This window comes from Rhopilema esculentum, chromosome 21 (genome assembly GCF_057945365.1).
Source record: "Rhopilema esculentum isolate cy_ngs chromosome 21, ASM5794536v1, whole genome shotgun sequence".
Lineage (NCBI taxonomy): Eukaryota > Metazoa > Cnidaria > Scyphozoa > Rhizostomeae > Rhizostomatidae > Rhopilema > Rhopilema esculentum.
Genome location: NC_142835.1, coordinates 325,802 through 337,525, shown reverse-complemented (window position 1 = coordinate 337,525; position 11,724 = coordinate 325,802). Strand labels below are relative to the sequence as shown.

The following is an 11,724-nucleotide window of genomic DNA, read 5'->3' as shown; positions in this document are numbered from 1 at the left end:
GAGGGCACAAGTAAGAAATGAGCCAGCTTATGAAACGTGAACATCAATTACAATGACTCGACTGATATTAATATTTTATGGAAAGCACATAATAATTTACGGTTCAAATTAAATGCAGGCCCTTGGCTATTACCATGAAACTTGGAATATGATTACAAAAAAAAAGAGATATGACAAGCAAAGCAAGGTTTAGCTCACAGGTTCTAATAGGACACTGGAACAAACTTGTTAAAAATCAGGTTTGTACATGGAAAGAACAGATGAATTTTGGAAAGAAATTGATTTTTGTATTCTTAGAAACTGTATCTAAAATATTAAGTCTAAACTGTATTCTATCTATACTGCGATTGAATGGTAAACAATTGCCTAAGAGCACAGTTACAAAACATTATATTTCAAACTTATGGACATCGTTGAGGATTCCCTACCTTATACAAACTGAATGTTTGCAAATAAGGGATATTTTCTTTAGGCAAGTGTTGGTAACGATGTACCACTGAAGCCCGACAAGCGTTGACTTCCAATACATACATATATTTGAATTTTATATATATAAATATATGTACATCACATGCACACACACTGTTCATCACTTTGCACTCCAGTTGGCCAATTTCTAAAATCTGGGTTTGATTCACTATCCTAAAAAAGTAAATTTAAGACTTTTAGAAAAATGTTCGGGGAAAATGGCGGCTTAGGGATGCAGAGTGTTGTCAAGGGGGCTGGGGATACAGGATGCCAACTTGTCACTTTGTTCTCCAAAAAGGGGGCCAAGCAAACATCAGAGACAGTACCTTGGATATTGGGTTTGAGTTTTCAAGGAACACTGGTAAAAAGTTAGATTCGGCCACAAAACCTTGCGAAAAGTACGGGAAAAAGAAGCGATTTACATCATGACAAAAAACAAAAATTCTGTTAATAGAAAGCTGTTTTGCTGATTACCAGGAGTTGTTTAAAAAATGCATCATAAAGATAATGGTAAAATTTAAAGGAATGCTCGCGTAATATAATATCAAGCATAGTATATCTAAACGCAACTGTATATGATAGATCTGACAAAAAAGACAGTGACAAGAAGACGAATAACTTGCTTACCGGTCCAAGTAGATCCGATGGAGGATGGCCACACTGTTGCATCTGTTGGTTGAAATGAATCATACTTAAAAATTGGGACATACTTTGAAGTATGAAAATTGCGGGCTTTAAAAAACGAAAGGCTATATCAATTGAAACAAGTTTAAACTCGTTCAGAACTGTTCCTGTATCCAAAATTATTTGTTATTTCAAAGTTCCGCTATTCAACTGTGAAGCAATGTAATCATTAAAGAACTTTTTGTGTTGAAATTCAAGGGGTGAAAGGATTCTGGTGAATATCTTAGACAAAATTCCAACAAATGAAATAAAACTGATGAACATTGCCACTGGACACTGATCAGGGCCTACCACTTTCCTTCTCAATGCAAAAGATTATTCTTTGAAAAGGTTGCAAAAGTCTTGGACCTCGATAAGAAAACGATGTAGTGTAGATTTAGATTGGCAAGAAACAAATTGGAAAATACGTGATTTCATGAATGCCCATGAATGGAAAAATTTGATACGATGCCCTACTAGCTATAAATCTGCCGAAAACCAGAGACTTTCTTCATTAGGATTATATCAATTGAAGATGACTTTTTGCTTACGGGGATAACTGTATTTCTCTCTGTGGCAGAACACAGACTCAACACGGCACAGTGATCTCAATGCTAGGAAGAGGTGAAGGTTCGCCGAGGCTCCCCCATTTTTTATAGATCAACGTTAATGGTTTGTTGAGCATGTGGCGTGAAACATTGGCAAATATACCACAAGGATGAGTTTTCGCATCTCTTCCATTCAATATATTCATTAATGATTTATTTTTCATGGTAACGGATACCACAACGTGTACCTCAAGATAGAACTATCTGTGTGACTGTCAAAGTTTGAAGGCGAGCTTAGGTACTTTCTATGGAGAAAGCTCATTGTTCTCGCAGCTAACGTATTTCTATTGACTATGCTGGCAGGCACTGTTGTTGAAAGATAAAAGTGCTAAATAAACCTAACAAGGAAGAATTTCAATTTGGCTCAAAATGAACAACAGTGTCGGCTACCACGATGTTAGAGTGCATGATAACGATTGGGCAAGAATGGATTCCAGCAGGAGCAGCAAATCAGGTCTAATCGTGAAGACATAGACAGCTCCAGTGCATGCAACCATCGAGGACAGCGACAAACAGTAGAGGACGATGACGAGCAAAGGAGCCATCCAGGCCAGGATAACAACCGCACTCTTTTTCATCTACTTATTCCCGGTACGCAACTTGCCAGATTATCTTTAAGCTTTTAAAGAGTCTTGCACAAGAGCTTAATGATAATATGATAAATAATTGATTATCAGTGGTACGTTTTACAGTAGACACAAAAGTTTGATATTTTTTTCAGATGATATCACAAGAATCTTTACAAAAGTGTGATACATGAACAAATATTGACTTAGCTTTCACTAAAAATGTTTCTAAACAAAATTGGCGTGAATTGTTTATTAAAATGTATAGTCGAATTGCGAGGGCATTATATACCCGAACCACTAACAGTGGCGTAGCTTGACCTTTCAGACTGCGGGAACGAAGGGTTATCAACAGTGGCGGATCCAGACTACCACCATTACCGCTCGAGCGGTTTTCAGATTATTAAAAATTATAAAAACAAGGATCATTTTTTATGTTTACCCTACTACTTTAACTAAACCATAGTTAAAAATTGAAAATATTTGATCGCGCTGCAAGCCAAACATTTCTCCCTCCAGCCATGCCTGTGATTGTGATACAGACAGAAATGCTTTGAGTCCTAATCGCCATGGAAATTGCGTGCCGAGTCAGATGCTTGCAAAAAAAGCTAGTATAGGGGGGATGATGAAATCGTGGCTTGCTACTTAGGGGGGTTGAGTTGGTGTAGAGCGGCAACCTGCCTAGACCAATCAAATCATTAGAAACCACAGCCGACCTGGGGGATGCATGCAGCTTTTGTTGACAACCAATGAACAACCGCTCAGAGTTGACTACCGCTCAGAGTTGACCACCGCTCAGAGTTGACTACCGCTCAGAGTTGACTACCGCTCAGAGTTGACTACCGCTCAGAGTTGACTACCGCTCAGAGTTGACTACCGCTCAGAGTTGACTACCGCTCAGAGTTGACTACCGCTCAGAGTTGACTACCGCTCAGAGTTGACTACCGCTCAGAGTTGACTACCGCTCAGAGTTGACTACCGCTCAGAGTTGACTACCGCTCAGAGTTGACTACCGCTCAGAGTTGACTACCGCTCAGAGTTGACTACCGCTCAGAGTTGACTACCGCTCATAGTTGACTACCGCTCAGATGGGGGGGGGGGGGGGGGTTGAGTAGTACTGCCACTCAACACAACTCAAACGTTACAAAAAGATGGAGGGATCACTACATATTCAGCAAGCGGGCAAACTTCAAAGCCGATGTGACCCATTATTTAGTACAATACACAAATATCAATATGAATATAGTTTATAAGAACATTAAGTAACTAAAATCTAAGAAGATACCAGGATTAAAAGTCAAACACAAAGTTCGTCAGAAGTATGATTATTTGTTTAACAAAAGTTGCTCTCAAAGGTTCCAAACTTTAGATGGCTTTTTAAACTTGTAATTTCCAGGTCTGATTTTTCATAAGTAGTTGCACGATTTAATGTGAGTTCTAGGCGACATTTCAAATTTCTGCCAAAAATATCCTTTTGTTTTCTTATTCTATGGTATTGCTTAGGCTTAATGCCGTAAATGTTTTAAAATATCCAGCCTCAGGGTAATAGCAACGATAGTTTGTTGCTTCTCGAGGTTATTGCAAGGATACTTAAAGTTTCACAAAAGCGAAGCTTGTGTCTTGAAAATGGTCTACATAAGAAATTAGAGAAAACAATAATCGTTTTAGAAAGCAGGGTGTGACCAGGAAACGGATGTGGTCTAAAGGGTGTGGTCGACCTTCTATCTAATTTCAGCGGTAGTCACCACTAATCAAGAGCAAAATAAACTCAATGCTATTTTACCAATCGTTTGGCGAATTCACCGACCAACTAAGAAATTGTACCAGCTAAAGATTTACCGACCATTTCATGAACAATAAAGAGCTGTCACAGCCACTGATAGAACATGAAGGCAGGCAAATAACAGATAAAGAAGAATTAGTCTCTGCTGTCAATGAACATTTTATCAATGTGGGCCACTCCTTAGCTAGCAAAATTGAAGTTAAATCCAAAGATGACCCTACTCAATAACTAACAGACATAGAAAAACCTGCTAGGATTAGGTTCAAATCCGTCACAAAGCATTGGATACTAACCGCACTAAAGGGGCTAAAAGAATCAAAGTACTAAAAGATGCAGCAGAACTGATTTGTATACCTCTTGCAATAATATTTAATGAATCGCTTTGGCGGGGGGTTTTCCCTGAAAAATGGTAAATAGCAAGAGTAACACCAATATTTAAATCAGGGCAACAGTCTGAAATGAATGGCTATAGACCTATATCCGTTCTCTCAGGTGTCTCAAGGTTTTTGAAAAAGTGGTCCACGATCAATTTTTCGAATTCCTAACCGCAAACAATCTTTGTCCAATAACCAATTTGCCTATCGCAAGCTACGCTCAACGATTACTTCGTTAATGAATGTAACTGATACCTGGTACAAGAACAAAGATGAAAAAAATATTAATATAAGTCTGTTTTTGGACCTTAGTTTTTGGACCTTTGATACCATTAACCATGAAATACTGTTAAATAAACTAGGGAAACATGGTAGCACGCAAAATGAACTTTCTTTTGGTGGAACAAAACTTGAAAATGGCTTTGAAAAAAGCAAACATTTAGTAAACTAAAGCTTTTCGTCTGACACTCTTCAGAGTTTAAAACGTCAGAACATAAATAGAAAACTCTACGCTAGGAAATATATATACCCAGTTGTGGATATATACTCTCTGACCCGTGGAAATTTTTTTAGCAGTTGGCAATGGGAACAAAGTCTGTATTGGTTTATACAACAAATACCCATAGTTAACCTTGCAGAAAGTTGCTTCTAAAGCTTAAGCCTCAATTATTGCAGTGTCCATCGTGTCTTAGAAGAATGGACGGACGGCTACTCGTGTCTGCTCTGATTAAAACAGGTTTAGAAAATAATAATTTGGCACGTTCCTATAAATCGAAATTTCTGAAAGAAAGAAAATTGTTTGATGCTGATGTATCTATCGAGAACATCAGCGTACGATATTGAGCTGAAACAAGACAAATTTAGTATGATATAAGTGAATTGAATAAAAACCTTTTGCATTAAATCCATGATTCTATCCAAACGTAATTTCTTTCCTTCGTCACTTTCATTTTCGGTCTCTCCCTCGAATTCGCAACAAAGTCTCGATACAAGCTCTTGTTGGCGCACGTAACGCCCGTAATCATCCTCGCTCAACTTTGTTTTATTCTCCTTCAGCCAAGTTGGGTACTGGGAAGAAAGAAAACAATAAATATAACTATCAATAAATCTGCAATTCTAGAAATGCCTATTTGCAAGTGAACTACCATCCTTGCCATATTCATAGAAAGGTCTGCATGTGAAGAAGTAGATAGAAGGTGAATAAGAAGTAGCATTCTCTAAAACAAGCTCGAGATAGTTGGCAAAGCAATTGCTTTTCAGCCAGACTTCTCGCATTAATAATCTAGCAAATTTTTCATTTAATGAAGTTCCACCAAATGTCTTCCATATCCCTTTTTCTATATCCACTCCACATATTACACATATATCGTTGATATATGTTAAACGTTCTTCTGATGATAACCCTTTATCAAAATGTAATACACCTACGAAATTTTCCAGAATATCGTATGTGTAACCACCCTTAGGTGTCTAATGACGCCCCCCGTATATGTGTTACTAAACTGCTTTTTGCTTATCTTCTAAAAACAGCAGATGGTTATTTTCTTGTGAAGATTCTCAAAGATAGAATCTGCACAACAATTTTGTGTATATTGCATACAAAAATAATTGTGTTCAAAAATACAGTTTTACATCTCTGTAGTTAACCGTAAACGCTCGCACGTGGCTTACAATTAAGCTATTCTTTAAAAGTAGAGAATAACGCAAGTGTTTTTCTGCTGGCTCAAATTATTATTTAATGAAATGCTGTTTGTGAATCGAAATTCGAGGGCGAGCCACGTTGCGAGGATTGAATGTAGCTGTCGAAGAACCGTTTAGAAGCTGGAGATCTATAATTTCAAGATTTAATTTGAACAAAGTATTGACAACAAAGAAAATATCAAAATTCTACCATCCTATTAGTTGAATGTGAGAAAAATCATTTCCTAAACTACAATCGTACTGAGCTTCTCAAACTCTCAACGAAGACGGGCATTGCTACAAAAAGTTGCTTGTATGTGGAAAACTGCACAGTTTTGCGATTCGGAAAATCTTCTGATTTACGGATCATTGTTTAAAGTGGGGTCCATTTTTCACCAAGCTACTTGACAGTGACAAAAATAGGAAATGTTTGAAGATAATGATCAACTTTTTAATAAAAGTTGGGTGTTGAACTTTGCTTGCACTCATTTATGCCAATATTATATCCTAGTTGGGTAAGATCCTAAAAAAGAGTATTTGTAACAATATGTGGAATTGATTAATAAGACGATAAGCAAAAGTTGTAAACAAATCTTGCTACTTAGCCTTTGGGGCAGAATGATTGGGGCGTCTTTGCGCCTTTGCAGCTGAATAGAAACCGAAACTTGCAAGGTCAGGCATATTCATCCTGACATGGAAATCTTTGTTTAGCGTTTCTGGAGCTATGCTGCTTCGACAATCTGTTTTTATTTGGTTATAGATGGAATCAAACTCTCTACATCGAAAGATTTCTGTTTATTTTCATTTTCATCAACATTCAAACACGAACACCTTTCAGTTTGAAAAATTTACAAACTACCAACCTATTAATAATATTTGTGTAAGGGAAAGACAAAAATAGGATAAATCGCTGCATACCAAGTTTGGGTCCTGTACATTTAAAAGTTCAAAAAATATTCGCTAAACCCGGTTTTAAAACGAGCGATTGATTTTTTTTCGCGGATGCTGTCAGGGATGACGTTATTTGACACCAGAGAGGTAAAAAAATCATTTTGCATTTTCTAATCTAACTCTATATGTAACTAATAATTTTATAACTTTATAATTTAACTAAGGGCAACTGCGAATCTCTATGATTTTTGGTTCTTTACTCTAAAAACTGTGATCTTCTAGTGCACTTATGGTGAATATTGTCGGGAAAAAGGTTATGCAATATTTGATTGGTCATGACTCCCTGGTCAACAATAGCAAAGACTTTACAGCAAGCCAATTAGGTGGAAGAATCTGAGCAAAAGCCAATGAAAAAACTCCATTGTTGAACTCTTCTTGTTGAATTCTTCTAAGAGCAAGTCTCAGATCTCCGCGATCTAAGTCATTCATCAGTTCAACCTTAGTGCATGACTGGATGAAATCTGCTTTAACTTTTGGTGTTTTTCAATCTGCTTTAACTTTAATTTCGTGTTTTTTTGCGGCAAGAATCTACCAAAGGTTTTTATCGCGAACATCAGATTCAAAGACCACGCATGTTTGAAATGTTTTCGTCGCTGACGATCAGAGACAAAAATCGTGCTGAGGGCGGTGTTCAGCGAAAAAAATCGTCGAGGATTATTGTGGGAACCAGTCGCTGTGGCTGGGCATGTTTCAAGAGGACATCAAATTAAAATAGCGAAAGAAGAAATAAAAATCAGCCCGAAGCATTTTTGTGTCCTTCTTTTTGATAACTGAGGCAACAAGGTTCAATATTTCGTCAAAACTGTTTTCTTTGACTCTGAGATAATTGTATGTACTGAAAAAATTAGTATTTTTCTTTTCCCTTGACGCCTTCTTTTCCTTCGTCACTCCACCACTAAAACATATTTCATAGTCCCATGCTTGCAGTTCACATGCACTTTGAATCTGGCACTAAACAACTTGAAATTAAACTCAGCATACATGTTTGTCATGTGTATCATCTGCATACATGTTTGCTTTGGCAAAGTCCAAGAAAACCTCAAAGTCATTGGTACACAATAAAAAGGAGGGGACCTAAGCATGATCCTTGGGGGATGCTGCAAAGAACTTCCGCAGTCTTGGACTTTTGACCGTTTACAGAATAAAACTGCTTTCGCATATTTACGTATGACTTGAATCATTCTCTTTTTTTCCTTTTATACCATATATAAAGAGTTCTTGCACAGGATACAACTCTCAGCTCCTGGTATATTTCTGGCAGTTCCATTTCGGTGTATCAATGTCTCAACTTCTTCGCAGTGTTTGTATGTACCTTTTGTGCAGGCAAAATTGGACCATACACTGTCAATCCAGACGGCAGTCAGAACGTCGCTCATCCGTTCATTAGTGGATGCAGCAACAAAAACCCTAGGGATGGATTCAAGCTCTTGCTTTACTTTCTTGGCTGCGATTACCACATAAGCACGGACGGATTGTGGTCATGACGTCATCAAAATCTATTTCAAAACTTTTGATTTTGAACAAATGACATCAAAGAGTATTATTCAAAATTTACAAAGTCAGCTAGCTCTGTTACAGGTTGGCCGCATGAGTATACTAGAAATACTATAGAAGATAATATATTATATTTTGAAGTTACAGTGATGTTGTAAAGGAAACAGAGAATTGCCAATTGGAAATTTAGTGTAAGACACTAGGTATTGTATTGGTCCTTTAGGTGTTGGGGCCATGAGTTTTGTTGTTCGCTTTCATGCGCAATTTTTTCATCGATACATCTTCAATGGTGGACAAGCATGGCTTTCTCTCGACTCCAATCACTTTCTTCTTTTTTGCTAGTCCTGGTCGATGATACACTGTTCGATCTACTACGATCTACTTTAATTCTGTCTCCACCGGCGTACCATGTACTATCGGCCTTGAGCTGTCTGCCTGCTTCATGATTTGAACTTTTTTCTGTGACAAAATTTACATCTATGTCTGCTATCAAGCTATTTACTCATTTTGTAAAATGCAAAAATTGGAAAGGACAAACTTTTCTTTTCAAAAAACTGCTGTCAGTTTGATAGGAAACAAATGAATAAAACATTTACTTACGGTAAGTGAAGCAGATATGGTGTTACGAGGCATGCAAATACCTGGGCTTGACCTAGTCACATTCGAAATTTCCAAAGTTTTTAAAAGTTTAAAAGAATGGCGTAAGATAAGATTTGATCTTTTCCGTCTCAGTGAAGGTGTCATGATGGTTTGACGCTTTGGAAAATTAAGTTTAAGCAATGCCGTCCTTGTTTATACGCCGCCCTCGTTTAAAAGCCATCCTTGATTTTTAGCCATATTCGAATAAATACGGTTGTAATGGAACTGGAACTACCCAATTTCTCTAACTCAATTTGACACGCGTAATGAGCAAAAATTAATACTATTAAATAACGACTTTGTGCATGAAAGAAATATAAGTACACGAGGGTCTGTAAGTTGGCGAAACGAATCTCTTTCCTTCAAAACAAATAGTATAGCATTAAAAAGTTAGTTAAGGTAGCTACATTGCCTTTGCTCTTGACAGACGATTTGAATCGAAAGTAATTTCGACCATTTTAACGAGCTAACAAGCTTGTGTAATAAAACGTTGACGTTTTAACAGCAGGGTCATGGGTGTGACGCTTCTCGTACAACTGTTGGCAGCAAGAAATATTACTACCGCACATTTTATATTGTCTAAACAATTGAGCTAAAATCTTTGTTGCTACAGTTACACTGTAGAAGCGACATTTAAAAAATAACAACAATGAATAGAGCTCGAAAACATTAAGTTTAATCATATCAACAATTTCAACTCACTTTCGCCTGCATTTCTTTTAAAGACGGGTACAAGATGTCTTTCGAAAGGAGAGTTGTCATCATTCCTTGGAGAGCGGTCATAAAATTGTCAGGATCTACTTCTGCATTCTCTAGCCCTAGCCCTTGGAAGGCCTTCATAAGGTCTTTTTCTAGAACATCTTCGGGTTTTTCGTCCTGAAATAAAAAAAACCTTCAATTTTTCCAGTAATAATCACTAAAGACATAATCACTAAAGACATAATCACTAAAGACATAAACACTAAAGACATAATCACTAAAGACATAAACACTAAAGACATAAACACTAAAGACATAATCACTAAAGACATAATCACTAAAGACATAATCACTAAAGACATAATCAATAAAGACATAAACACTAAAGACATAATCACTAAAGACATAATCACTAAAGACATAATCACTAAAGACATAATCACTAAAGACATAAACACTAAAGACATAATCACTAAAGACATAATCACTAAAGACATAATCACTAAAGACATAATCACTAAAGACATAATCACTAAAGACATAATCACTAAAGACATAATCACTAAAGACATAATCACTAAAGACATAATCACTAAAGACATAATCACTAAAGACATAATCACTAAAGACATAATCACTAAAGACATAATCACTAAAGACATAATCACTAAAGACATAATCACTAAAGACATAATCACTAAAGACATAATCACTAAAGACATAATCACTAAAGACATAATCACTAAAGACATAAACACTAAAGACATAATCACTAAAGACATAATCACTAAAGACATAATCACTAAAGACATAATCAATAAAGACATAAACACTAAAGACATAATCACTAAAGACATAATCACTAAAGACATAATCACTAAAGACATAATCACTAAAGACATAATCACTAAAGACATAAACACTAAAGACATAATCACTAAAGACATAATCACTAAAGACATAATCACTAAAGACATAATCACTAAAGACATAATCACTAAAGACATAATCACTAAAGACATAATCACTAAAGACATAATCACTAAAGACATAATCACTAAAGACATAATCACTAAAGACATAATCACTAAAGACATAAACACTAAAGACATAATCACTAAAGACATAATCACTAAAGACATAAACACTAAAGACATAATCACTCAAGACATAATCACTAAAGACATAATCACTAAAGACATAATCACTAAAGACATAATCACTAAAGACATAATCACTAAAGACATAATCACTAAAGACATAATCACTAAAGACATAATCACTAAAGACATAATCACTAAAGACATTTTCTATGTGCTATAAGTCCCTTTACCCGTTAGTAGTTACAGTTATTGGCAATTAATAATAGCTTTCTGTTGCATTTTAACAAATTTGTTAAAAAGCAGGTTGGTTATTGTAACCGATTGGTGACTTGTCTCAGAAAAAAGGCAACATATTCTATATTATCATTAAGCATAATAATTAAATATTGCTTCGTTTCGGGTCACGTTCTAGGAGGTACTGCGCAGTAGAAATTTTAGGAAGAAGGCAGGAAATCTACACAAACACATTTTCCTTTCTGGCGTTTTGATTGTAGTTTTCAAGCTTTATCCGCGGTCTCTTCGTCAGCGAAAATGAGCAAGAACCGCATTCAATTAATGATAGTTGCAAACTAATTCTACTAATCTAAAGTAGAAATCATGAATTGTGCAAGAATGGAGTACCGAAGTGATGATGTCACAAAATTATATTTTCAGAATTTTTGAATTTTTATCCCATAACCTGAAAAAGCATTATGA

General features: G+C 36.1%; 1 protein-coding gene across 1 annotated transcript in view; it reads right to left on the bottom strand.

Moving 5' to 3' along the window:
- The window catches only part of LOC135684382 (peroxisomal biogenesis factor 19), a 32,749-nt gene continuing 21,025 nt past the window's right edge, over positions 1 to 11,724 (bottom strand). The window contains exons 4-7 of the mRNA XM_065199926.2: positions 9,929 to 10,102; positions 5,354 to 5,530; positions 1,096 to 1,137; positions 1 to 642 (exon numbers count right to left, since the gene is read on the bottom strand). Coding sequence (XP_065055998.2) covers positions 568 to 642; positions 1,096 to 1,137; positions 5,354 to 5,530; positions 9,929 to 10,102 — 468 coding nt within the window. The 3' untranslated portion in view covers positions 1 to 567. The remainder of the gene's footprint in view (positions 643 to 1,095; positions 1,138 to 5,353; positions 5,531 to 9,928; positions 10,103 to 11,724) is intronic.